This window comes from Sylvia atricapilla, chromosome 17 (assembly GCF_009819655.1).
Source record: "Sylvia atricapilla isolate bSylAtr1 chromosome 17, bSylAtr1.pri, whole genome shotgun sequence".
Taxonomy (NCBI): Eukaryota; Metazoa; Chordata; class Aves; order Passeriformes; family Sylviidae; genus Sylvia; species Sylvia atricapilla.
Window position 1 is genome coordinate 12415746 of NC_089156.1, and position 26275 is coordinate 12442020.

The 26275-nt window shown below is 50.6% G+C and overlaps 2 protein-coding genes and 5 non-coding genes across 7 annotated transcripts; 1 reads left to right on the forward strand and 6 right to left on the reverse strand.

Moving 5' to 3' along the window:
- Window positions 1-2434: 2434 nt before the first annotated feature.
- Window positions 2435-3773, reverse strand: UBB (ubiquitin B). The gene is made up of 2 exons (XM_066331767.1): window positions 3604-3773; window positions 2435-3206 (listed from the first exon to the last, which is right to left on the reverse strand). The coding sequence occupies exon 2, from the start codon at window positions 3198-3200 to the stop codon at window positions 2511-2513; it is 690 nt and encodes a 229-aa protein (XP_066187864.1). The 5' UTR covers window positions 3201-3206; window positions 3604-3773; the 3' UTR covers window positions 2435-2510.
- Window positions 3774-5974: 2201 nt separating this feature from the next.
- On the reverse strand, window positions 5975-6046 carry TRNAA-UGC (transfer RNA alanine (anticodon UGC)). Its single transcript has one exon. It is a non-coding gene; the product is annotated as a tRNA-Ala (tRNA).
- A 226-nt stretch (window positions 6047-6272) lies between these two features.
- Window positions 6273-6344, reverse strand: TRNAD-GUC (transfer RNA aspartic acid (anticodon GUC)). The gene has a single exon. It is a non-coding gene; the product is annotated as a tRNA-Asp (tRNA).
- Window positions 6345-6614: 270 nt separating this feature from the next.
- Window positions 6615-6687, reverse strand: TRNAF-GAA (transfer RNA phenylalanine (anticodon GAA)). The gene has a single exon. It is a non-coding gene; the product is annotated as a tRNA-Phe (tRNA).
- Window positions 6688-7019: 332 nt separating this feature from the next.
- On the reverse strand, window positions 7020-7091 carry TRNAD-GUC (transfer RNA aspartic acid (anticodon GUC)). The gene has a single exon. It is a non-coding gene; the product is annotated as a tRNA-Asp (tRNA).
- Window positions 7092-7304: 213 nt separating this feature from the next.
- On the forward strand, window positions 7305-7376 carry TRNAA-UGC (transfer RNA alanine (anticodon UGC)). The gene has a single exon. It is a non-coding gene; the product is annotated as a tRNA-Ala (tRNA).
- A 697-nt stretch (window positions 7377-8073) lies between these two features.
- DHX37 (DEAH-box helicase 37) lies at window positions 8074-26122 on the reverse strand. Its single transcript, XM_066331744.1, has 27 exons — window positions 25918-26122; window positions 24933-25105; window positions 23916-24028; window positions 23014-23338; window positions 22236-22384; window positions 21863-21955; window positions 21196-21292; window positions 20517-20630; window positions 19505-19606; window positions 18881-18995; window positions 18678-18773; window positions 18259-18335; window positions 17596-17734; window positions 17296-17372; window positions 15815-16047; window positions 14125-14236; window positions 13417-13523; window positions 12892-13080; window positions 12674-12798; window positions 12308-12424; window positions 12022-12194; window positions 11510-11624; window positions 10981-11118; window positions 10585-10679; window positions 10046-10119; window positions 9017-9114; window positions 8074-8500 (listed from the first exon to the last, which is right to left on the reverse strand). The coding sequence occupies exons 1-27, from the start codon at window positions 26018-26020 to the stop codon at window positions 8418-8420; spliced, it is 3432 nt and encodes a 1143-aa protein (XP_066187841.1). The 5' UTR covers window positions 26021-26122; the 3' UTR covers window positions 8074-8417.
- Window positions 26123-26275: the final 153 nt, after the last annotated feature.

A 26275-nucleotide genomic window follows, 5' to 3' on the forward strand; every position in this document is an offset into this window, starting at 1 on the left:
TGAAAGTGGCCCTGAAGAAAAACCTTGTTGATTGTTGACTCATCCCCAGAAGCATCTAGAAGGCAGCAGGAAATAAAAGGCTCCAGTTTGTGACAGCCTGCTTTAAATCAATCACGTGCAACATCCCACTGTCCCAGCTGAGCTAACACATCTGGAGGTTGGAATGCTTCCACCTGCACAAAGAGAGGAGACAATCTCATGGCTGCCACCAGGCCCAGCACAGCACAGGACCTGCCTCTTGCCATGGCCCCACCTCTGGGGAACATCTGCATTTGTATCTTTACACTTAATTGTGAGTTTTATTTTTTCCTTCTACACCTTTTACCCTGATAGTTGCCTGTGTTTAATGACCAATTAACTCTGTTTAATTATCAATTAATCCTGGCCGGTTTCTGCTGTGGGATGGGCCCCCTCTCCCAGCAGCAACGCCTTCAGAACAGCGCAAAGCTGTGTTCTCTTCTACTTTTTAAAACTTTTTTTAAACAAAAAACCGCTGTGAAAGGAATTTTTCTTCAAATCCCAGTAAACCCCAGTAAAATCCAGGAGATTCCCTGAGGCTCTGCGGAACAAAGCCGTGAGAAGATCCCCGGGAACAGGATGTTCTGCCATGGTTAGAACAAAAGATGTCCTAACAACCTTCAAGTTTCTGCCACGCTTTGCTGTTCTCATCAAATTTTGCTGTTCTGTGGTTGATCCCACCCCAGCTGTGGTATCTGCTCACGGGTGCTGCCACTGTGAGCCCTGAGGTTCCTCAAACCCAGCAAAGTGACCTGCAGAGGTCACAAAACCATGGAATGTCCTGGGCTGGAAAGGGACCCGCTAGGATCAAGTCAAAAACCTGCAGGGAACAGCTCCAAAACCCCACCATGTGCCTGAGAGTGTCGTCCAAACTCACCTTGAACTGTGGCAGGCTTGGTGCTGTGACCACTTCCCACCCTCGGGGCAAAGAACTTTTTCCTGACACCCCTCCTAATGCTCCTGACACAACTTTCATGCCATTCCCTTTGTGAGAAGGGAGATGAGACCCCAGCACAGGTTTCTCCTGCAGGTCTCCTGCTCTGCCTGGCTGCAGCCTGCTCCAGGGCATTTACACATCTGTCCAGCATCGTGGTTTTTTAAAATATGCATTGTAAAGGGTTTTTTAAATTGAGATATTAAAAAGAAAAGGATTACTTAGAGCACAGCTCTGCAGTGATTTGTGGAGGTTTTTGACATGATCTTTAAATCAGAAGCGCTTGCAGTTATTGTCCCTGCATTCCTGACACCGTGCCCTGGGCTGAGCAGGGACAGCTGTGTTTAAGGAGCTCTGCTGAGATGTTCAGTTTGTGAATTCTGACATCCCCAGAGGACAGGGAGCCCACACAGTGGCCAACTGTTCCTTGCACTTGTCGGGGTTCAGCTGGGGGAGCCAGGGCAGCGTGGGCAGAGCCTGGGGCACTGCAGTGGGAGAGGCCAGGATGTCCAGGATGGCACAGCACCAGTCCCACCCACACGGGATTTAGCTCCTTAGCACTCAAATGCTTCCCCCAGCAGAGATGCTGGCGCTCCAGACTTGCTCCTCAGGTGCCACACTACTAAAGGTGTTACTGGGGCACACCCTGTGACCCCACCCAGGCACTGTAAGATCCCCTCTGCTCCCCCTGAGGCCAGTCACCAGCTGAGACCATTATTGAGCTCCCACTGTGTCCCCTCCCACAGGCGAGGCCATCTCGCCACTCCTGGAAAGGGCATTTGTTTTACTCTCCCTTTTCCCTCCCCACACACCCACGGTTAACTCATCAGCTCCTGCTGCAACCTCCACCACAAATACTTCAGAGGGAACTCCCCTTCTGCCAGGGATTTTACAGCACACACGGACTGCTCTGGGACAGCTCAGCTCAGCAGCATTTCCACTTGGGGCACAGCTGGAATGAAGCACATTCAGATTTCCAGTAAGTACATCCGAAATTGCTGCTTGCTTAATGCCATTAAGCTTGACAAAAAAACAAGTCCGCCCCATAACTGATGAGATCTACATTTCCCAGCCCACGGGCTGCAGGAGCAGCAGTGACATCCTGTAACCCCAGCCTGTGACAGAGCTGCAGGATCACCCTTCTGCTGCCAGCCCCACAATAAGGGCAGTTGCTGAGCAACCAGGAGCTGTTTCAAAGCCTTCCGAGCCCGAAGCATCTACAGCTTTCCCTGCTTACACAAGGCCCACAGCTGCACAACATCTGCAGGCGGGCACTGAGCTGCAGCCAGGTATCAGAACACTTATACAACCCCGGGGAAACCACGGCTGAGGGATTAGCTACAATCACCAGGCATGTGCAAGCCTTGCATAAGGCAGTTTTGCAACTCCTCTGTCTGTGGAAACGACATAATTATTGTTTATTCGAGAGCCAGGGTCTGGCAACGTCAGGAATGGCTGTGCCACGTAACTTGGGACACAAACTTTTTATGGATGCAACAGCTTTATTGGAATGAACAAGTGCAGGGAACCTTTTATTTGGAAGCAACAACCTGCTGGCTCAGTTACCACCCCGCAGGCGCAAGACAAGGTGCAGAGTTGACTCCTTCTGGATGTTATAGTCAGACAGGGTACGGCCATCTTCCAGCTGTTTGCCAGCAAAGATCAGCCTCTGCTGGTCGGGAGGGATGCCCTCCTTGTCCTGGATCTTGGCCTTGACATTCTCAATGGTGTCACTGGGCTCGACTTCCAGAGTGATAGTCTTGCCAGTCAGGGTCTTGACAAAGATCTGCATCCCACCTCTGAGGCGCAGCACGAGATGCAGGGTGGATTCCTTCTGGATGTTGTAGTCAGAGAGGGTACGGCCATCTTCCAGCTGTTTGCCAGCAAAGATCAGCCTCTGCTGATCAGGAGGGATGCCTTCCTTGTCCTGGATCTTGGCCTTGACATTCTCAATGGTGTCACTAGGCTCGACCTCAAGGGTGATGGTCTTGCCCGTGAGGGTCTTGACAAAGATCTGCATTCCACCTCGCAGGCGCAGCACCAAGTGCAGAGTGGATTCTTTCTGGATGTTGTAGTCAGACAGGGTACGACCGTCTTCCAGCTGCTTGCCGGCGAAAATCAGCCTCTGCTGGTCAGGAGGGATGCCTTCCTTGTCCTGGATCTTGGCCTTGACATTCTCAATGGTGTCGCTGGGCTCCACCTCAAGGGTGATGGTCTTGCCCGTCAGGGTCTTCACGAAGATCTGCATTTTTGCCTGGAAGAGGGAAAACCCGCCGTGCTTTAGTGACTGTTCCCTTTTTCCCGCACCCAGGCCTGTGAGCGTCCGTGACGTCACAGAATACGCCACGCCCCCAGCCCCGGAGGGGCGGGGCCTCCACGCGCTTCCCCTTCCCGCCCGAGGCGCGCGCCCGCCGCCATCTTGAAGCGCCGCTGCGCCTGCGCCGCCGCCATTTTGCCGGTGGCCGCTCGCCCCGGCCCTTCCCCGCCAGCGGCTCGCGGTGCTGCCGTTAAAGGCGAAGGCAACGTCCCGGCCCTCCCCCCGCCATCACTGTCTGCCATCGCCCCCAGCCGCAGCTCCTCAGCGCACACAGCCCTCCCTTCCGCGCAGACGCCCAGCCCGTGTCGAGGCCCGCTCCCCGCCGAGCTCTCACCGCGGCGCTGCTCGGCTGACCGGACACCACAAACCTCACCCAGCGCCAACTGCGCCACGCATCCCCCCGCTCGGTGCTTATATGGCCCCCCGGCGCCCCGCCCCCGCGGCCGGATCACTCCGCCGCGCACTATTTTCCTCGCGCCGCGCGCCTCCGCTCCCGTGCGTGGGTGAGAGGGGCGGGGGGCCGGGCGGCGCGGAGGGATTGGCGCCTCGCGGGGCTGCACTGCGACCCCCGCGCGCGGGACGGCGAGCGCCGCGTCCGGAGCGCCGGTAAAACCCGGCCCGGAGCCGCCGGAGCGGGGCCGTCACAGTGACCCCGGCTTGGAGACGCAGCCGCATGTAAAAGCTTCTGTCGGAGCCTTTCATTGTGTTCAGGGGTTTAAACCTTGCAGTTGTGTCTCTGCTTGAAAAACACCTCCTTGGCTTCCACTCCCGTGGCAGAGCGAGGGTCGGTTCTGCGCACGGCCACACCGTGAGGGGGTTCCTGAGGGAAGGAGTTCGTTACTTTACCCTGAGGCGTCCCTCGAGGATTATCTCTGTGAGAGGCCTCCGCATGTGGTGGGGCAGGGTTCTCTGTGTCACCCACCTGGGCACAGCCACGCTGGTTGGGGACCACCCCAGGAAAGAGGGCTCCTGCTTGGGATGGAGCCTGGAGAGGGGCTGTGAGGGACAAAGAAAGGCCTGATGGATGAAGAGATCAACTCCTGCAGATGGTGTGCCTGAGAGATAATCAGTGTGTGTGTATGTGTACACATAAAGTGGAGTATGCATCTGAGCTGTAGTGGAACTTACAACTCATTAAAATCCGGGTAAAATTAGAAATAATAATAATTATTATAATAATGCCTATTTGTTATTCTGCTCTCAAAGAGCACCTTGTGATAAACCTGTGCTCCCCGAACTGCACGGCCATTCCAGGCAGCAGCCGGGAACAGAGCGGAGCTTTGTCTGCAGGACGCAGGCAGTGCCCTTCAGCCAGATCTGCCTACAAAATCCTTCATTTGGCAGCACCCGAGGACGCTGGAAGGGACACTGATAACACCAAGAGCGGCTCAGCAGCAGGAAAGGAGCAGAGCTCCAGCAGCAGCTTTGTGGTTTGAGGAAAAGTGCCTCTGTGTGCCTGACAAATGGAGCTGGTACAGGAGGGGAATGCTCTGGGAAGCTCTGTACCCTCTGCTGTTTTGTGTTTGTATTAACACTCACCACAACTGTAGTGATAATGATCTCAGAAATTTGTGTTATTTAGATGGGAAAAAAATGCCGCAGAAGTCTTTTGGGTGCATCTCAGTGCTCAGTGGCTGACACTGTATGCACTGGGAGTGTATAAACACCCAAAACTGGAGGAGCCTTCCAGGTTTAGGTCTTTCCTCAGCAGAAAGAGAATAAGAATATTAAGCTTGTACTTTTAGTTACAAGATAAGCACTTAGGACTGGGCAGAAAACCATCGAAAAGGCACGTGGGGAAGTATTTTGTGACAAAAAGTCTGTTACTTCATGCCTGTTACTACAAACCCTCTCTTACATTCACACGCAGGGCACATTCCAGGAGTACAGCTGCCAGGGAGAAATCTCCAACAGCGATCTTCACACTTCGCAGCGCTGCAGCCAAACATTGGCTCAAAATAACAACTGGAAGTAAGACGAGTAAATAAGCAGCACAAGGAAGCCTTTTCAGCCACTGTGGCAGGAAATGTCACTTTGCATTTGTCAGCGGTCATCTCCCTGCTGCTGTTGGTAACGGGGCAGTGAGACAGAACAGCTGCCACCGAGCTGTGGAGATCAAAGCTGTCTCCGGCTCTGCGTGGGTTTTGGGCTCTCTGGACCAAACCTCTCAGCTTGTGTGCCGTGGCTCTCAGCCCTCCCAGCCCCGCAGTTTCCCCAGTCACAGAGTTCCCCATCTCTCTTCCCCAGGAGATGAAAGCAGGGCGGTTGTTTCTCTGCTCAGGCTGCCGAGGGGCCGAGCAGGACAGCGGAGGGCAGCGGGCAGGGGCAGGGAGAGCAGCCAGCCGTGGTGTCCTGGCTTCTCCCCTTCCCCTTTGGCTCTGGCAACGTGGAGAGAGCACTGCCAGGGTGGGATGAGTCGCCTCTGTCCCCCTGCATTTTGGGCTTTGTCCTTCTTTTTGAGCCTCCTGTGTCCCTTGGTGCACGGATGGGACACCCAGTGGGACACAGAAGCCGTGTGTGTTCGCACAGGCCTGAGGAGAACCAAACGGAAAAATAAAAATCCACTTTATGCCGCTTGGAATTGCCACTATGGGGCCCATTTCGGCCGAGCGGTCACTTTGCTGCTGCTTAAATGGACTCGGTGACTTCAACTGGATAAAAACATCACCGAAAAGCGGGGGAAAAAAAAGAGCAGTACACCCGCGTGGAGATGCCGGGGATTGAACCCGGGACCTCATACATGCAAAGCATGCGCTCTACCGCTGAGCTACATCCCCCTGCCCGCATTCCGCCTCCTGCCCGCCGCCCAGGTCCGCGCTGGGCCCGGGGTCGCACCGAGCGGGCTGCGGGCGCTCCTGGGCACAGAGCCCCGTGCGATCCTCAGGGAGACAGGAACGCGCTGGATCGCACACAGAAAACGGAATGCTCCAGCGGAAATCAGAGAAATCCTTGCGGAAGGTAAAAAAAAAAGAAATGAGCAAGGAAAATAAAAGCATTAACAACCTCCCCGTCGGGGAATCGAACCCCGGTCTCCCGCGTGACAGGCGGGGATACTCACCACTATACTAACGAGGACGGCTGAGAGGCGCCTCCCCACGGGAGAGGTCATTCCCGAGCGCGGCCCCATGACCCGCTCCATCGGCACCGCCTCCGGGAAGCGCTTCCCGGCACTAAAGTGCCACACACGGGAGCGCCTGCCTTAACACCGGCTCAGCCGCCCGGCGCAAGGCCGGCAGCCCGCACCCGGCGGCAAAAGGAGCCGTCTTGATAGTAAAGGAAAAACGAAAAGTAAGAGAGATGAAGAATAGGAAAAAAAAAAAAAAAGCACAACCCAAAAAAAGCTTTTGCCGAAACCCGGGATCGAACCAGGGACCTTTAGATCTTCAGTCTAACGCTCTCCCAACTGAGCTATTTCGGCGGGCGACAGCGCCCTCACTGGCCGTGACTACGACCCCGCCCCGCGCCCCCTGCGCGCCGCCGCCCGGCCGCTGCCGCCGTCCCGACTGGTTCCGTTCTGTGCCGCCCGGGGGTTGCCACCTTCCCGCAGCCATTCCCGCTCCCAGCATCCCAGGGAACCCCGCAGCTACCAGCAGAGGCGGGGGGTTCCGCACGTTCCCCTGTCCCGGCACAAAAAGCGGCTCTGCCGGCTTTGTCCCGCCCCTCCGGCGGGGGTTCCACGGCAGCGTCACGGACAGACCCAGCGCGGGGCCAACCACAAAAAATGGCACCCGGCGACAAAATATAGAGCACCTCCCCGTCGGGGAATCGAACCCCGGTCTCCCGCGTGACAGGCGGGGATACTTACCACTATACTAACGAGGACGGTCACACTCAGTGGTACTCCGCCTTGCTCTATGAAGGTGCGGTCCCGCTGAGGTGGAGCTGCAGTATCCCGCTCCCGCCGCCGGGCCCAGCGCGGGGCTGTGCGGGCCGAGGGGACACGAGGTGACCGCACTGTCACCGCGGTGTCACCGCCAGGCCCGGCCTGCGCTTTTACTATGGCTTTAAAGACTTCCACAACCCTTCCCATCACAAGGGGATGTAGCTCAGTGGTAGAGCGCATGCTTTGCATGTATGAGGCCCCGGGTTCAATCCCCGGCATCTCCACTTTTTTTTTCTCGCCCCAAAGCCGGTGGTTTTGGCGTTTTCCTGCCGCATTTTCGAGAGGATACATTTCCCAGTACACTCGATAACTGCCTGCTGGTTTTTAATTCCTTCCCCTCAGCAGACTTTGCAGATTTGTGCTGCAATTCCTGCTAAAGATAGGAGCCGTGCCAAGATCCCCCAGCACCCTGCTGCCTGGGGCCATCCCAAACCCCGCCGTGCTGCAGTGTTGGATTGATAACACACAGTTATCAGCCTTTCCTGCAGCCTCCAAACCTACAGGGGCTGTTCCTCCGCTTTGGATATTTTTCATGTTCCCTCGTGTCCTGGCCTCAGCCCTGAAGCGAGGGAGTGGAAGCCCTGAAGTGGAGGGAGCAGTGGGAATTATGGACACACATCCAGCCACTTGGGCTGCACCAGTTTCCTCCAGAACACAGGGACAGGAGGGGCCCTGTGCAGGCTTTGTCCTGCAGCAGTCCATTAGCACGGTGTGAGCACTGGGTTTACTAGGATGCAGAAGGAGCAGGGGAAGGTGAACTCAAGCCTTTTCCCTTCACTAATTAAACCATTCCCATCCCAACCCACAAGTTTCCTCATTTTTGTGCAGGTTCTGGCTGCAGCTGGGTGTGCTGACACCCGTGAGGATGTGCCTGCACAGCTCTGATAGTCTGCTCATTGCAGCATTCCACACAGCAAACAGTTCTCCCATCCACACCGAGAATTTTACATATTTATTACAGTTCATATGACTAATATAGTCCAAAGAGAAACTTCAGGTAAAAAAAAATAAATCCGTAAAATACAATGGATAAAATTATCCATTATCATTAATATTATGAAATATTAATACATATCATTATCATTAATATTATGAGATACCAGCCAAACAGGTGGCAGGACTTGTGGGGAAAACAGAACAACACCTGGTTTGCTTATAAAAAGGTATTGCTACAGCTGGGGAATCCATCTGGTTCAGGTTTCCAAGGAAACCCTTGGAAAATTCTCAAAACATCCTGGAGAAAAGGAGTCCATCAGCAGCAACAGTCACAGGGCCACTGGTGGCCACTCCAGGGCCAGCTGCTGGTGCATGGCCTCGGGGACCCACTGGCAATAGGCTGTGAGCAGATCTGCAAGGGAACAGGATCACAGTTAGAGTTTGCCTGGAAAAATCCTCCCCTGTGGGCTCAGCCCCACTGGGAGCCAGCAGCAGCGTCCCACTGCAGGGGTGGGGCTGGAGCTGGGATGATTCCATGCACAGGGATTTCTGTGGGCCACCACTGCAGCACTTGGCTGCTGCTTCTGGGAAGGAATTTTAGGATCTGCCACCCAATATTGAACAAAATTCATTTTACCAGGAAAAAAAAATTCAATATGTTCACAGACAGTACCACCATAGCCTAATACATTTTAACTGTGGTTACAACTACAGAAAAAAATCTTAGAATACAAATAACTGTTGCTTTCTGAAGTGCTTTCTGTCATTTTTCACAAGAACCAAACATAAGGAATTACTGCTTCTGGTAAGAAAATGGGAAATATGTGGCGCTTAAGAAGTGAAATAGTCGATTTTTGAAATTACAATTCAATAGTGCTCAAGGTACTGCACTTGATATGATTGATAATTAGGCAAGCAGAACACTTACATTTAGGATTTTTCTTCCATGCAGCCAGCAAAGCATCACGATTATCACAATTTTCTTGAACCAGAGCCTGCAGGAGGGCTTCTGTCCTGGGCTGAAGCCTGAATCAATGAAATAAAACAATGCAATAAATAAAACAGTGCAATAAAACAGTGTTTATTAGCCCAGTTTAGCAGAGCTAGAGTATTCAGCATTTAGGACCTCTACATCTTTTGAAAAGGCTAAATAGAGATGCACAAACACACAACCTTGGCATACAGAAATGTGCCAGTGGCAGAGGAAAATTCACTTCAAGCAGTTTCTTCCCCCCACCACAACTTCTTGTGGTTCAAAGCAGCAGCAGGTTGCTCTTGTGTCTCCTCTGCAGCTGCAGAGCTCAAGGGAAAGCAAAAAGGAGTCCCCAGGGGCCAGGCTGAGCTCTGGGCTGACTAAAACAGGAAAACACTTGGTCACTGTAGGACCCTCAGATAACATCTGTCATCTTTAACAAAGCCCTCCCAAATCCCTGTGCTTGTCAACTCCAGGAAAAAGTCAGAGCAGACTCTGAGAAAGTTCATTTTGGTAAATGAGAATTTATTAAATGAGGGGAGAAGAAAGGGAGTGACAAGCTACAGCCTTTTGGAGGGCCACAGGCCTAAAAATGCCATTAAAAAAAAAAAAAAAAAAAAAAAAACAACACCCCTGTGGTTGCTGGAAAGATGTTTTAGAAAAGAAATAAAGGCAGAGTGAGCAGCCAAATTCCAGAGCAGAGCAGGGAGGGCAGCAGTGCTCCCCTGTCACTCCTCACAGGGGTGAGGAGCAGAGCCCAGCAGTGGCCACAGTGGCCAGGAGTGACCAGCAGTGACCAGCAGGCTGAATGTCCTGCACTGTCCTCACCACCACCAACTCTCCTCAAAATTCATTTTCCTGCAGCTACAGCCAAGATCACCACCTCCAACACCCTTCTCACCACTGGATGTTTTTTTAATGTAGAAGGAAGGTGAAAAGTGTCTGGTGGAGACAGCGACCTGAAGTTTGTTTTTAACAACTTACTTGGACCATGTTTTCAGCATTATGAGGGGGCTGGACAGGAGGCAGCGGCTGTAGGAACTCAGCTTCTTAATGACCTGCAAGATTTGTTACAGCAATTACCTAATGAATAAGGTAAATTAATTGTTACACGGTAACAAGCATCGATGAACTTGTGCTACTACAAATTTCCATGTTGTATTCTCCATCACCATCTTCCTCCTCTCCACGTGTCCCTAAGTCTTGTCCTGACTTGCTGGACAATTCTTCTGTCTCAGAGTGGACAAAGACATGGGATATTATCTTTTTTTAATTTGAAAAAACAGGACTTAAATTTGGGGGTGTCTTTCACTGAAATATTGATTTTTCATGCTTTTTTTTTTTTGTGTTTTAAACATACCTTCCCCACCTCATCAACCACAACGAACTCTTCCATCCACCAGCAAGAGACAAGGAACGGGAAGAACACAAATAAATGAAGCCATAAAGCTCATCTCCTCCAAATATTGGGCTAAAAACTCATTGATAACCTCAGGGAAACGATGCAGGTGGAACACACTCACCTTTCCTTCCAGCAGGAACCTGGCAAAGTGTTTGTAGCGCTCGATTCCTGCGGGGTAATCCACCTCCACAGCAGGGAGCTGCCAGCCCACACGGTCTGGAAACAAAGAGCAGCCAAGGTCTCCTCCCTGCTCCTTCAGGAGGGCACATTTCCAGGGAGGTGACACAACACAGGTGCCAAGAGAAGCGAGGAGGACACTGCCAGCCCCACCCAGCCCTCCCAACGAGCTCCACAAAGTGCCCGTATCAACGGGAAGTGCCAAAATTTAAATGCTGCAAACCCCATGGAGGTGCTCCAACCACTGCTGAGCTCCTTGGACAGCCCAAGCAGAGCTTGACCTTGTTACAGCAGCATCACAGGAGCTGCAGAGCAGACAGAAGCCCTGAGTGACACTTACAGAAGACACTGGGTCTGTGACAGAGAACTCGGCCTGTGTCGGGGCAGTAGGAGGGAGGAGGGTTTTCCAGAGGCTTCCCAAAGTGGCAGTAGGGTGGCAGCAGGACAGGGATCCACTCGGGTTCCACTGCAGACACACCTGAGGAAGGAAAACACAACTGAAGGCGAGGTTTACAGCCCCATGGGTACAGGGCATGGTCAAGGTCTCATCTCCACAGATTTTTTTCAAGTCAAACTTTTTCTGTTGTAAAAAATCTGTTCAGAGATCAGCAGCAGGCAGCTGTGGCTGGCAGGGCTGGGGCAAAGCAGACATTTCAAAAGCTGAGCTTTGCTCCAGCCAATTCTGCCAGATAAATTAAAAAAAAGGCCAATTTATCTCCTGATCCAGAGCTGGGAAGCCTTAAAGATCCAAATCCCAGGAGTCACAAGCGTTCAGTGAGGAGAGCACTCAGCACAGAGGGGAAACTCTCTGCCAAGGCATTTTGAGCTCCTCACCAGGGCTGCAGCACAAACTGGCCCACAGCACTCACCTTTCATGTACAGCTTCGTAGTCTCAACAATTTCTTGATACACCACAAACTCTGGGAGCTCTCTGAAGAGGACTGAGCTGGGGTGGATGAACACTGGGTCCTCCAGGAGTGCAGTCTGTCAGGAGGCACAAAGATGGAAGCAGAGTTAAGAGCAGTTACTGACAAATCAATTTCTTCACTGCATCTCATTTCAGTCTCCCTCAGATGTGCATTTGTCAGCTTTCAGCTTTAAGTGATGGAGGTTTTTAACAACCCCATCATTTTCTGCTTCACCTTCTCTGGAGACACCAAGTTCTCTTTAAAAAATGAACTAATGGTACTTCTTAGCTCTTTTATAACATTCCCTACGTGAGCAGCAGGAAATGGCAACACTTAAATTCCACAGAGAGGAGCTGCAGGAAGCCAGCACAGGCATCCTCAGTGCTGCACCCAGCCACAAACCCTGGGCTTGGCACAGGAGCATCTTTTTGCCACGCAGGGGAGGAGGAACTGAGCCCAGCCAAGCTGTTCACCTTGTAGGCATTTTTCCACTTGTCATCCAGCAGCTCCTCTGCCTGAACCCTTCGGGCAAGGTGATCCCCCAGCCCTGCCAGCACGATCTGCCTCAAGTAGGTCACTTGAGCTTCTGTCGGGGGTTTCATCTTGGGGTCAACGTAGAGCCCGGCATCGGTGCACACCGAGTTCACTGCGGGCAAAACGAGGTCACAGGAGATTCACCAGGAGGGAAAATCAGCTCAGTGGACGTGCCATGCCCACCAAAGAGGACACAGAGAGCAATTCCTCCCCAGCCCCAGTCACCTGCTGTGGTCAGCTGTCCCCTGAGGCGCCGGATCTCCAGCATGGCTTTGTTCCGGAGCCCGTTCTCCTCGCAGAACTTTCGGGAGCACCCGGCGTATTCACAGGCGCCCACTGCTCCTGGGAGTGCACAGACAGCAGCTCAGCAGCTCTCCTGCTTAAACCCAGCGCTGTGCCAGGCAATGTGTGCATTGCAGTTTGCTCTGGGCGCTGGGGGAGTGCAGGCTGCCCCGGGAGCAGCCTGGGAAACACTGCTGGAGTGTTTTCCTGCAGTCCTCCAGCACAGGGGAGCCTGTGGCTGTGCCAGGCTGAGGGTGACAGGAGGACAACGGGATGAAGGGAATGGCACAGGGAGATCAGGCTCTGTACCTAACATCACCATGAGGTCCCCCAGCTTCTGCATGGGCCCCTGCCCAGCCCAGACCTTCTGCATCTGTAAAAACCTGGCTCTCTTCCCCTTCAGCTGGGCTGCCTCCTCCTCACTCACTGCTGGCCTGGGAGAAGCACAGAACAGCATCTGTGAGTGCTGGGCTGTACAGGCACAGGGACACAGCTGTGACAGGGACACACCAGGCTCAGCCACTCACCTGTCCAGCTCCTCGAAGAGCTCCCTGACAGTCATGGCAGACACGATGGTGATGGTGTAGGGCAGGCAGTCGTGCTGCCTGCTCAGTGCCAACATCTTGGCATAGCGAGGGGCCACAGGGAAAGTGGCCATCACTCTGCCCAGGGGACTGATGGGGCAGCTCAGCTTTGCTGCCAGCTGCTCCTTCAGCCTGGGGGAGGAGAAAGAGAGCTCATGGAATGAAGGAACTTGGAATTAGAACACGTTTGTGCTCCTGGTTCTGGCAGCCCGACTGATTTGAGGTGTTTTTCTCAGGTTTTGTTATGTGCTGGTGCCAAAGGCTGGGGGAAAGATTTTCCCTTCCCAACACAATTTCCCTGCCCAAACACACGCAGGGCCAGTGAAATAAGCAGAGATCACCCAGAGACTGAGCTGATGCCATTTTCTATGCCCAGGGACGTGAGGGCTGAGGAGGAAGAGGAGGAAGAGGAGGCAGAGCAGAGCCCACAGGCTCAGCAGGACATCAGAGGGGGAGCACAGGCATTACCTTCCTGTCGTGGGGGGCTCCTTTAAGGCACCCAGGGCTATCAGCAACTCCTCAGCTGCTGCCAGGGCTTCCGTGGGAGGGGGAGTTGGGAAGGGGAAGTTGATGACCTAAAAACAAGAGAAAAAAAAAAACCCTCAGTCCATCACTGACACGGCCCCCACTGGGGAAGAGTCTGAGCAGAGCAAGGAGAGCTCTGGGAGGGAGGGGAATCCTCCCCTCTGGTTCCCTGTACCGAAGGAAAACATCTGGGATGTTTGCCAGGAGTGAAAGGAAAGGACACATAATGGCAGGAAATGCCCAGAACAAAACCATGAGGAAACAGGAATACCAGAATCACCCTGAGCTGCCAGTGACTGCAGGCACCGCCCAGGGCAGGCTGCTTGAGGGGCTAAATTTAAGTGTTGTGCTTTCTGAAAGTGCTCCTGTATCTCCAAAACACACACCCTGTTCAGACAGGGTTGTTTTTTTTTTTTAACCTCTAAGAATATAAGCAATCATTTATTCCTTGAACAAACATCTCTGTTAAGGCCTAGTGGAATTCAGAGCAGCTTCTGCAATGTGCAGAATCCAAATGGACTCTCAGGGTTTTAATTTCTACCATAAGGCACAGCTTCAAGCAATGACAATAAAATACATTTCTGCTGGTTTCTGGCTCCTAAGGACAACCACTTGAATGGGAGCTGTAGTACAAAGCCCTTTCCAACTCACCTTTTCTATATTTAATGCCTTCATCTGCAGAATCAAGTCCTCTACTGGTCGCTTTGTTATTTCTGGAGCAGAAAATTTCTCAAAGTCCATGAAAACTGCTGAAGAGTATAACCTAGTGGACCACAAGTGTTATTTAGATTCTCAAAAGAAATCTTAACTCAAAAGATACACAGGAAAAATTAGCAAGGGATCAAAAAAAAAAAAAGGCAGCTGTGGATAGCATTTCATTAAAATCATATCATTAAATTGTATCGTTATTTACAGGTTGGGGCATTTGCCTTATTCACAACAAATTAACTCAGCTCAGAGTTAAATCCATCTGGCCATGGTGAAATCTCATCCAGCCATGAAAGAAAAGAGATTTCAGCTGGTTTGATAACCAGGATGCCATGGCAGGAACAAACAGAGCTCTGAGATTACAGAAGATGGGATTAAATCTGCTTAGGGGAAGAGGAGAGATTCAATCAAGCCCCATCACCCCGATTCTTTAACCTTCTGATGTTTACATTCTTAAAATGGAGTTTCTCAGGCATTTAGCACAAACAAAGTCGATTGTTTTTGTATTTCTCTCTGTGATGAACTGCTGAATTGACCACTGGGCTCAGAGAGGTGTTCCTCTCATCTCCCAATCCTTAATCAAATCCTATTTAAACCCCAAATCATAATAAACTGTTCTCCTTTCTCTGCTCACCTCTCAACCTGAGTGAGTGCAGCTCCTTTGTGTCCCTAACAGCCACAACACCGTCATTAAATGCCCAAACTGTTTGTACAACCTTTTAACCCAACTACTGCCGTGGAAACTAGTAATTATTATACTGAAATAGCATATTAGCATTTAGAAAAAAAAACAATGGAGTAAAACAGGAATCCTGATCACTGAGGCAGCCTTGCCATCCCTGGACAGTGGTGAGTGCAGCAGGGCTGTGTAGGTGAATCCGTGGACGGCTGGGACAAGGAATTCTGCCAACCTGGATATTCCAGAACATGTGGGTTTATTGCAGGGGTCACAGGTAAAAGGATCCTGCCTTCAGCCCCCAGCCTGGGCTGGAGGGGAGTCCCAAAGAGAGAGGGAGAGAGAACAGCAGGGGGAGAGCTGAGAGAGAAGGGAGAGAGAGCAAAGGGCAGGGGGAGAGAGCAGGAGAGAGCAAGAGCAGGGGGAAGGGGAAGGGGGAGAGCGAGCTAAGAGCAGCGGGAAGGAGAGGAGGAAGAGGTAAGAGAGTTAAGAAGGAAGAGGTAACAGAGTTAAGAAGGAAGAGGTAAGGGGTAACATGTAAGAGAGTGAGGTCCTTGTTACAATCCATTAAATCTCCTTTTGTGATGAATATTCTAATTTTCAGTGACCAACCAACACAAGACACAAAATCCTATAGAATCTACATACAGCCTGTAAGAACTACTACATCACCACACTGTGTTATATTTTAAACTCTAAAAACTAATCTTTAATCTTCTGTTTTGCTACATCGACCTTTGGATCCCTCAGCCAGCAGAAAGGGATTGTTCAATCCAAAGGGATTCTCCTTCAGCCAGACCATTGTTTTCAGGTTCTGTAGTAACTAAGACTCAGTATCCTACAACTCACAGTCAGCTTTCATTTCTATTCCGATTATGGGTTTCATGTTTTCGGGACCTTTTGCTAAGCCATGCCATTGCCATGGTGTCCCTGAGTGCTCTCCCCAGCAGGGCTGACCTGTAGCAGTGGCCGGGCTCGGTGCGGCCGGCCCGTCCCGCCCGCTGCTCAGCCGAGGCCTGAGAGATCCAGGTGACCCTGAAGGACGAGACCCCCGTGATCCTGTCGTAGAAACGTCTCTTCACCTTCCCGCAGTCCACCACGTACTTGATGCCCGGGATGGTCAGGGATGTCTCGGCCACGTTGGTGGCCACCACGCAGAGCCTGGTGCCGGGAGGAGGAGCCCTGAACACCTGCAGGGGACAGGAGGGTGAGAGGCACTGGGGACAGGGATGGGGACAGGGATGGGGACGGGGATGGGGACAGGGATGGGGACAGGGATGGGGACAGGGATGGGGACAGGGATGGGGACAGGGATGGGGCGGGGAAGGAAGGGGAAGAAAGGGGAAGAAAGGGGGAAGAAAGGGGGAAGAAAGGGGGAAGAAAGGGGGAAGAAAGGGGGAAGAGGAAGGGGAAGAAAGGGGAAGAAAGGGGGAAGAAAGGGGGAAGAAAGGGGGAAGAAAGGGGGAAGAAAGGGGGAAGAAAGGGGGAAGAAAGGGGGAAGAAAGGGGGAAGAAAGGGGGAAGAAAGGGGGAAGAAAGGGGGAAGAAAGGGGGAAGAAAGGGGGAAGAAAGGGGGAAGAAAGGGGGAAGAAAGGGGGAAGAAAGGGGGAAGAAAGGGGGAAGAAAGGGGGAAGAAAGGGGGAAGAAAGGGGGAAGAAAGGGGGAAGAAAGGGGGAAGAAAGGGGGAAGAAAGGGGGAAGAAAGGGGGAAGAAAGGGGGAAGAAAGGGGGAAGAAAGGGGAAGAAAGGGGGAAGAAAGGGGGAAGAAAGGGGGAAGAAAGGGGGAAGAAAGGGGGAAGAAAGGGGGAAGAAAGGGGGAAGAAAGGGGGAAGAAAGGGGGAAGAAAGGGGGCAGGGGAAAAGGGAAAGGGGAAGATAGGGAAAGGGGATGGGGAAGAAAGGGAAAGGGGGCGGCAGGGGACAAAGCGGGCAGCAGGGGACAAAGGGGGCAGGCAGTCATCTTGAATGGGCTGCAAAGGAATAGCAGTGCATATGGCACTGCAAGGGGAGCCCAGGAGTCAGAGCAGAGACCTCTCTCTGTGTCCCCAGCTCTTTGTCCAGCTTGGTTAAGGCTCAGAAATGACCACGGGGGCTCCAGGTGGAGCCCACACCAGCCCTGAGCTGTGTTCAGACACTGCTGCTGCCCCCAGAGACAGGGGGAACACAGGAATCTTCTGAAGCTGTCTGCTGGCAGCAGCACCTCAATGTGCTGGATGGATTTAGAGATCCTGCAGGGCTGTGGATGGTCACCTCTCCCACCCTGGTGAGGTGGCACATGAGGGACACCACAGCCCAAGCCAGGCCTGCCCTAACCCCATCCCAGCTGGGCAATTCAGGCTGACAGCCAGTCCCAGATGGGGATTTTAGCTCACTTGTGGTTTCAGACAATGATCACACAGATCTGTAAGATCTTCTGCTCATTGTGACAACAAATCCTTTACCTTTGCCTGTTTCTCTGGAGCCAGCAGGGAATAGAGTGGGAGCACATACAGGGGCAGGGATGAATCAGACTTCTCATCTGTGGGGAAACAAAGTTCAGTCCAACTTCCAGGCTCAGTCCCAACAAGATCTGCACAAACACCACCTCATTAAAACCAGCAAAGTAATTGGTACTGGAGCTGGAAAACCTGAACAGCTTCCCCAGGACACTGGGGCTGCTCTGGTGCCACAACAGCTCAGCACAGGACAATCAACTCATGTCACTCATGTCACAGGTGATTGTTTCTTTCATGTGTGCAAACCTTCTTCCGAGTCTCCATCTCCTATATCCAGGTCGAGATCAGAGCCTGCAGCATCCTCATCACTGTCAATGTCTCTGTCTTCATCTCCTTCATCCACTGGTACCACAGAGTAACTGTTCAGATCGATTTTGGGGAGTGTCTGAGAAAGAAAGGTGAAAACACATTAAGAGGGGGACACAAGCAGCACTTTGCATTGCTTTGAAGGCAAAGCTGAGCACTGACTCCAAAGGTGTGTTGACCAGAAGGTGGCAGAAGGATCAGTGTATCCCCTGAACCATCAGGGTATCTGGAACATCAGCATCTCCTGCTAACAAAGTGCATCAGCACGAGGCAGACACCAGCCTCGGTAACAGATACACCAAATTTTGGGTAAGAAATGAAGAGATGAGGAGCAGCCCTGGTGCCAGCAAGTCTGGAGCTCCTTCCATTCCAGTTTTAGTGGTCAGTACTCAATCTAAACCAATCTCCTGGCCATGACATCCAGAGTTTCAGCACTCTGCTGAGTGTGAGCAGCACTGCTGGAACTGCTGAGGGGACACGTGGGGGCTACAAGGCTTCAGGCAAGTCTGGAAAAGCCAGTGAGAGGCAGAGCTCCACAGAAGTGCTGCTTGCAGGGAGGCACCTTCTGTCTCTTGGAAGAGTTCTTTACCCATCACACATTACCAGAACTTTCCTCTGCTTCCTCGACTTCTTAAATTTCCTGATTTCTTCCATGGAGTCTTCTTTGTCATCCTCTCCTCCTACAAAACCAGCCAGTGGAACAGCTGTGAGCTGAGCATGCTTTTGCTCCTGGAAAAGGTGCTGGGAGGAGTCTGGTCCCACTCCCACCTTTCTGGGGATGCACAGTGTGGAAGAAACAAAGGATCACACTGAAGGCAGAGGGGAACTGGAAGGGACCTTTTCCCAAACTCCCACCAGCACAAACTTTAACATCATTTATGACAGTCATCCACAACGAGCCCTTTCCCCAAATCTTGTTTTTTGTGGTTTTGAAACAAAAGTTCACATTTTGAAGTGCAAAGCAACTTCATCCCACTTCTCAGCGGGATAAATTTGTAGTTTAACACTTTCCATAGCATTACCTGCAGTGCTGTGTTTTTGGTATGGGAATGCTTTCCTTAATCTTCTGCAGAGAGAGTGAACTTCTGCCTGGCCTGTTAGAAACACCAAAATCCCACCTGCAAGAGGAAAAAAAAAGGGAAGGGGAAGGGGACAACCCCACAAAAACTTTAGACATGTTCAGTATGAGGAATTTGAGAGGTTCTCAGCAGTGAAGTTCTCTTACCTGCAGGCAGCATCCGATGGATTTTACACACCTTCCTGAAGCACTCCCCACTGTAATCATCCAGGGGGGTTTTCTTGTTGAAATGAACAGTTACAGGGAACTGCCTTGCATCTACCTGGAGAGGAAATAGCAATTAAGGGCGAGTTTGCTGTCAGAACTCCACACAATCATCACAGTGTTCATGAGAAAGAAAAGCTCACTCTGGATTTCTGTTCACCTCTTGGGGTTTGGTACCCTACAAAACACCAAGCCCACAGAAATTACTGGTGTTGTTTGCTCTGAACACCATAAAATCATGTAAAAACCAAACCCCTTTCACATCATCAACTCAGACTGACGCTTTCTAGATCTCCTTAAGACTTAAGAGTTTCTAAAGATAATCAGATTCTGCCAGGGCGGTTTTCTGATAAAAGTGGAAAGAAAAACACCAAGTCCCAGCAGAAACAATAGCCTAAACAAAATGCCTGGTTTTAAACCAGTATCTGAAAGATTTCAGAACCAGCTGGAAATTAAATTAGAGTGCTGCCTGTTTTGTAACTGGTTTTATAAGGGCTCCCAGGTTTTAAAGGTTTTATTTAAGGTTTACAAAGGTTTCATTTCAGCTCCCAGGGAGGGGAACAGTACCTGAATGACAGGAGGTTTAACAGGGAACAGCCTGGTGTTGTCAGTGAAATCCTCCACTCGCAGAGTCGCCGACATGATGATCAGCTTCAGGGGCAGCCCCTTCTGCAGGGACACAAATCTGTCACCCTGTGCCCCAAACACCTCCTCCCCTGAGGCTGCTGCTGGCAGCCTCAGCCACTGCAACAACAAACACCTTGATTTCTCCCAGGCTGCTGGTATTCAACTAGCTACACATTGAAAAAGAAGTGCAAGTCTCAAAAGAACTGGATTTTACCAGAGCTCCTGGAACTGATGTGTACCCTCTCCCCCTTGTAGGCTCTGTGCTTCTTCAACATTCACAAATGTGTTAAACTAAACTGAGTGTTTCTGCCAGATTTCCAGGGAATTTCACATCACAGGTGTGAGGTTATCTTCTTTTTGTCTTCGTGTTAGAGCAGGGATTAATACATGGGTATCACAGTTTTGTGTTCAGACTCAGTGGTTATTAATTCTTATCTGTATCACAGTCTCACGAGCTGGGAGCTCTGACTAGCAAGGCAGAAAATAGAGGTAAAATGGTTGCCTCTGACTCTTTCAGAGGTTATTTAAGCACTAATCACCTAATAACGAGGTGACACCTATATAATTTATATTTCTGACCCAATAATGACCACCCAAGGCAATGCAGACCTTTTTCACCCAAATAAAAAAAACCCATCCAAAACCAAGAAGAAGGTGGAAGAAGGGCTTGGCCAACACCCAAAATCCTCCATCTCGCCCCATATGTATTACTATATACTAAAACCTTAAATATAAAATTTTTCACCCTGTGAGATCACAAATTCTACTCAAACCACACACACCCACCCAGTGCCATCACTCAGTTTCAGGAGCCTGTTCTAGTCAAACCTGGTGCTTGCTCGAGGGTCAGCACCTTCTAGCACAAAAAAGGCTGAAATTTTCAGCCTGCAGGGTTCCAACAAGAGGGAATCCCCCCTCACAGAGGCTCCCCATGTGTGCCAGCCCCTCTCACCTTGTGTCGGAGGGGCACGATGCGAGACAAGAGGCCGATCAGGATATCTGTGTACATGCTCCTCTCGTGGGCCTCGTCAATGATGATCACCTTGTACTTGGAAAGCAGAAAGTCCTGAGGACAGAGATGGATTTCACCACAGGAGGCCTCAGCCAAGGATGTCTGAGCCAGGACATCCCCACAGCTACACAAGCACTGATCCCCATCCACAGCTGGATTTCTCACACAGTTGAAGGCACTCATCCTGCACAAAGCAGCCTGCTTCCCAAGTCTCTTCTTGCTCTCATTTTATAATATATATTATTTTATACATACTTCATATTATTTATATTATATACACACTTTATATTTTTATACACATTACATTATATTTTATATATACATTTTATATTACACTACATTATACTATACATTATATTACATTATCCTATACTACATTATATTATACTACATTATACCACACTACATTATTCTATACTACATTATATTAGCAATTAATAATAGCACCACAAACTAACATTTAGGGACTTGGGCAGGAATATCAAGGGTAGAGGTGAAACAAATCCCTGGTGCTGAAAGGGATTCTGATGTGAAAAACTGGCAACAAATCCACACTGGCCTCTCTTCCCAAGCTATACAAAAAATTTCCCTTTTTATAACACTGAGGAGAGCAACTCACCTTCTGAATCTCTTTGAGCAGCACACCATCCGTCATGAACTTGATCTGTGTTTCATCTGTGACATTCCCTTCGTATCGGATCTGATAGGAAACCTCCCTGTGGGGAAACACCAGGGCACAGGGAAAAACAGGGAGAATGAGAAAGTCCATGTCACTCACAGTGGGAAATGGAGGGAATTCCCAAAGCCTGGCAGAAGGCTCACACAGTCTGGATCTGTGAGGAACTCTGAGATAAAGTGTGCTGACTGAGAAAGGCCACGGGATGGGACAGGGAAATGGAACTGGAAACAAGTTTCAAATGAGGACTTTGCAAATAAACCAGATATTTTGGAAAAACAGAACTATGAAAGATGTATTGTAGCAAGACCCATGTGGGGTAATTTTAGATGATTCATTCAGAAGCATTAGCAGCATTGTGTGGCAAAAACTGGTAGGCCAAAAACCACTTATTGTAATCAGGAAATATTTTGGCTTCTGATTGTGATGGTGTGAATTGTAACATCTGCACTGTCTCACCCTTCACATGAGAATGAGAATGGAATAAAATCCTTTAAAATACCTCTCAGGAGCCCCATCTCTGGGTCAGAAAAAAGGCTTTTCTGACCAATCACACAGAGCATCTCAGTGCCACTTTCCAGCAAGACCTCAAGGTGTTTTTCAAGCTCACCTGGGTGACAGGTTCATCTCCTTGGCCACTCTCTGGGACATGGACACAGCAGCCACACGCCGAGGCTCCGTGATCCCGATGGTGCCACTGGAACTAACAGGGGGAGGAAAAGAAAAGGATGGCTTGTTCCAATTAAACTGAGGAGCAGCCCAAAAAAGGGACAACAGGATTTCTCACTAATGGCTCTGGATTAAGTGGCATTAGTCTCACAGCCACACTTTTAAGTTATAGCTGAAATAAAACCACAGACAGGAAGCTTTGGGATTCCCTTCTGTTATATCTGTACTGGTCTGAAGATGAATGGATTACAGCTGAACTTCTCCCAAAATGTTGTCTCTGCAATTCCATCTGCTGCATAAAACCCAATTCCTACCTGGCATATCCAGCTTCATAGAGGAACTGAGGCACTTGGGTGGTTTTGCCACTTCCCGTCTCTCCACATATGATCACGATGGGGTTCTCGTTAATGGCCTCCATGACCACTTGCTCTTCAGCAAGGATTGGGAGCTTTAGTCTTGCTTCCTGAACAGTGTAAAACACAGATTTTAGGTGCCTCGTTTCTCACTCCTTTTTTGTTTTCCTCGGGATTGAAAACTGTTACCTTCCTCAGGGCATAAAACCCACAGACAGGAATTCTGCAAGCCCGTGACTCAGAAAGCTCTAAAGAGTTAATACACCACAAACATGTCTGAGAGCCAGAGCCACCAGAGCAGCTTCTCAGAGAGCAGAGGGCAAGCCCTGCACTTCAACTTGTGAAACTTCAGAGTCCCTTGAGTTTCTTAATACAGCACTTCAAGGGAAAACTCATTTCACAGCTGTCTGGTCTGCTCAGAGCCGTGCAGAGCTTTTCCTGTTCCTACACGATGCTCTCCCTACAACAGATGGGACAAAACCATCCAGCATTAGACACAAAACAATGGAGAGCTGAAAGGGACTCCAGAAGATTTTCCAGCCAAGGACAATAAAGGACTGTTAATAGATTCTGTAAGTAAAACTAAAGATAAATGTTTCCACCCTAAAACAAACAGAGTTTTGCTGCTGCTGGAGCACATTTGGAGCTCAGACTGCAGCAGCTGCCAGAACAAGGCTCCTGAGAGCAGCCAGCTGCTGGAACACACCTCCCTCTCCAGCCCCACTGTGCAGAGCCTCACCTGAATCTCAGGAGTCCTGTCCACAGGGATGAACACTGCAGGTTTGCAGGGTGCCCTGCTGGCGGCTGCCTGGGGAACTGGGGCTCTGGGACCAGCTGGAGGCTGCTCAGCCCCTGCCTTCCCCACTCCTGCCTCTGCCTTCTCAGCAGCACCCACAGCACTGCCTGAGGACTTCTCAGGGTCTTGTTTCTGCTCTTCCTCCTCCTCAGAGCTGCTGGGCTCTTCCTCAGGCTCTGATTCTGAGCCTGAGCTGTGCCTTCTCTTGTTGGCACCGCTGATGCTCCTGATCTTTTCAGGGACATCAGCCCTCGGCTCCTGTGTCACCCTGGAAACAAAATATCTCCATGTCAGCTGTGGTTTGGGCCTCAAACCAGACAAGATTCCCCAAAAACCAGGATCTCCACTCCTGGAGGTTTTCACAACTCTGCCAGGTAAAGCTTTGGCTGACCCAATTGATGGATTTGTACCTAAGCATTTTCTGTCCCGAAGTTTATTAATTTCTTCTGAAGGCATCTTTATAGTTTAATCTATAAATGCAGCTCCTGATAAATCCATCTCTTGATAAATCTACCAACTCTGGTCAACATCAGCAGATGTCCTCCAGTACAAGAAAACAAGTAAATATTTATCCACCAATTTTGTAGTTTAGCATAACTGCCAAAAGCCTGCAGATTGTGTCACCCACCTCACCTTGTATGAGAGACCACGTTCTTTTAACTAAATCCTCTCATAAAAGAAAATAACTATCACATTATCAAATAAAACCAGGAAATTATTAAACTCCGTCCATTGTGAAGAATCTGTTTGCACCAAGAAGAAAAAAAAAAATCAAGGGAAAGCTCAGAATGTTGCTGCTCAAATACAGGGATGAAATGCAAGATTCCACCCCAAAATCCCTTTACCTTTTAGCCTGATAGATGCGCTCCCCAACCCCCAGTTTGGAAGTTGTGAACAGGAGTTTCATTTCTGCCTCAGAAGCCTGCACCTCGTTCAGCTTGCTCAGCAACTCAGCTCTCTGGAAAAAAACAAAAAAACCACCAAAATCAGGGCTTGTTTGAACCAGGAAATCATTTTATTTCAAGATTTGACCTAAGAGCATTCCAAGGTGTGCTCTGGCAAATCCAGATGTAAAACCTTCCTGCTGCTCCAGGGTCAGCCCTCCCTGGTGAAGGTTTCAGCACTGTACCAGAGCAAAAATAGAAATGGGGACTTGACATCACTGCAATGAGCAGCTCAGCTGCACCCTAAAAACAGCAGCAAAGAAAATAGACATGAACTAAACCACTGGAATGAGGCCTGGAGCAATGGGAGCATCCCCTCAAATCCCTCAGGTGGGACATGGCACTGGCAGGTCAGGCAGCCAGTTTTAAACCCCCTCCAAAACCAGATTTCTTTGTGAAAGCCATTCTTCAGACATTAACAGGACCAGGAATTTCACCTGGAAAGGTTTTACCAAGACAGAAAAGCTCTTATTTCCATACTGAAAACACACAGTAAGCGTTTCAGAAGCACTGACAGAAGTGTTAGGGGTCCATGGAGGTTTGCAGGCCACAGCTCCTGCTTCAGAGTGCTTTAAAATGCAATAACTCACTGACTGCCAGTGATTTACTTCACAACACCTGTAATACCTGGTCAGAACAGGAACCTGGAGCCAGAAACCACTTGTGTTCTGCACCACTAGATCCACTGAGAGGGCAGGGAACCCCTTTCCCCACTGGAGCTGCAGCTGTGGGTGGTGCATCCTGGCCACAGTGCCCAGCAAAGGGGCTGGATGATGCTGCTGTAACATCACCCTGAGAATTCACACCTGAGAGCTCACAGCCCTCACCATCACCCACCTTCTCTCCACACCACCAAGACCAAACCAGCGTTTCAAGAGAAGAGCACAAAGCTGCTGTTGCCACAAGCAGCAAACATACCTGTTTTTTCTTTTCCTTCTGCTCCAGAACTTTCTGCAGGTTTTTCTTCTGCTTCTTGCTCAGGGGTTTCTTCTTCTGCTGTTGCACAACACACGAGGCTTTTTTCTTCTTTGCTTTTCTTGCTGGCAGCACCAGGGCATTGCTTTCATCAATTCCCTTCAGCGTTGCTCCATCTGAAGGCAAGGGTTTGATTATTCACCCGTGCCAGGTGGATTATTTTCAGCACACTGCTTAGCAGGCTTATCGAGCACCAGGCCAGATTTAGCTGTTTTGAACAAACACAACCCTCATACCCAGCCCAAAAGAAAAAATCCTGCAACATCAGCAAGGGCAAAAGACCTCGACACTGGGGATTCAATAACCCTGAGCTTTCTATAGCCCTGAGGGCGATTTTCCATGATTTATGTAACAGCATTATGCAATTTTTGCCTTTTTACTCAATTCCCCAGGGTCAGGACACGGTGTGGCCTGGGGTGACTCCCCAGCCTCCTGCCAGTGGATTTTAATACTAAAAAACCGCACTACTAAATTCCGAATAATAAAAAAACAGAATGATAGAAAAGTTTTTTTTAAAAAAAAAAAGTAACATTTGAAAAAAGCGAATATTTAACGTAAGAAATATGTTAATAGTTGCTTTAATAAATAATGGAAGCGCTGAGTGTCAGGAGTGAGCTCCTGAACTCGCCGGAGGCGGTCCCTGCTCTAACAGAGCTGTAAATGCAGAGATCACAGAACGAGGGGATCAGTTCTGATGTTAAAGAGCTCTGAGATCACCGAGTCCAGCCTGTGACCAACAGCACCGAGTGCCACATCCAGGGACGGCCGATCCACCGCCTCCCTGGGGATTTTAACAATAACAACACTGCTTCCAATAAAAACGTAATAAATATATAGCAAGACACGACAGCAGCTCTGCCGCCCGTTTCAGCCCGATGTATTCTCGATACTGAACCCGCGGGAAGAGCCGCGCCGGGTCCCGCCGCACCTCCCAGCTCCAGCGGCAGCTCCAGCGGCTCAGCGGCGGGCGGCGGCGCGGGGCCCTGCGGCAGCCGCGCCTTCCAGTTGTGCCGGCGGCGCGCCCGGCCCATGGCGGCGGTGACAGGGACGGTGACAGGGACGGTGACACTGACGGGGACACGGCGCGACCCGAGCGGGCCCGGCCCGGCGCCGCCACACGTGCGGCCCGCGCTGCCGCCACTTCCGGGCTCGCGGATCTCGCGAGAATAGGGCGGGGAAGGGGCGGGGAAATGGGCGGGGCGAGAGGAAAGGGGCGGGGCGAGGGGAAGGGGCGGGGCCAACCCGCGAGATGGGGACGCGCTCAACTCACACCAGGACCCCCGATT

Bases quoted from the DNA above. Each gene is read 5' to 3' on its own strand.
- UBB (XM_066331767.1), bottom strand. From the start codon at position 3,200: ATGCAGATCTTCGTGAAGACCCTGACGGGCAAGACCATCACCCTTGAG.
- DHX37 (XM_066331744.1), bottom strand. From the start codon at position 26,020: ATGGGCCGGGCGCGCCGCCGGCACAACTGGAAGGCGCGGCTGCCGCAG. The intron at 25,106-25,917 runs GTGCGGCGGGAC...CCTTGCCTTCAG, and splicing joins GCTGCCGCTGGAGCTGGGAG to ATGGAGCAACGCTGAAGGGA. The intron at 20,631-21,195 runs GTGAGTTGCTCT...CTCTGTCCTCAG, and splicing joins TGCTCAAAGAGATTCAGAAG to GACTTTCTGCTTTCCAAGTA.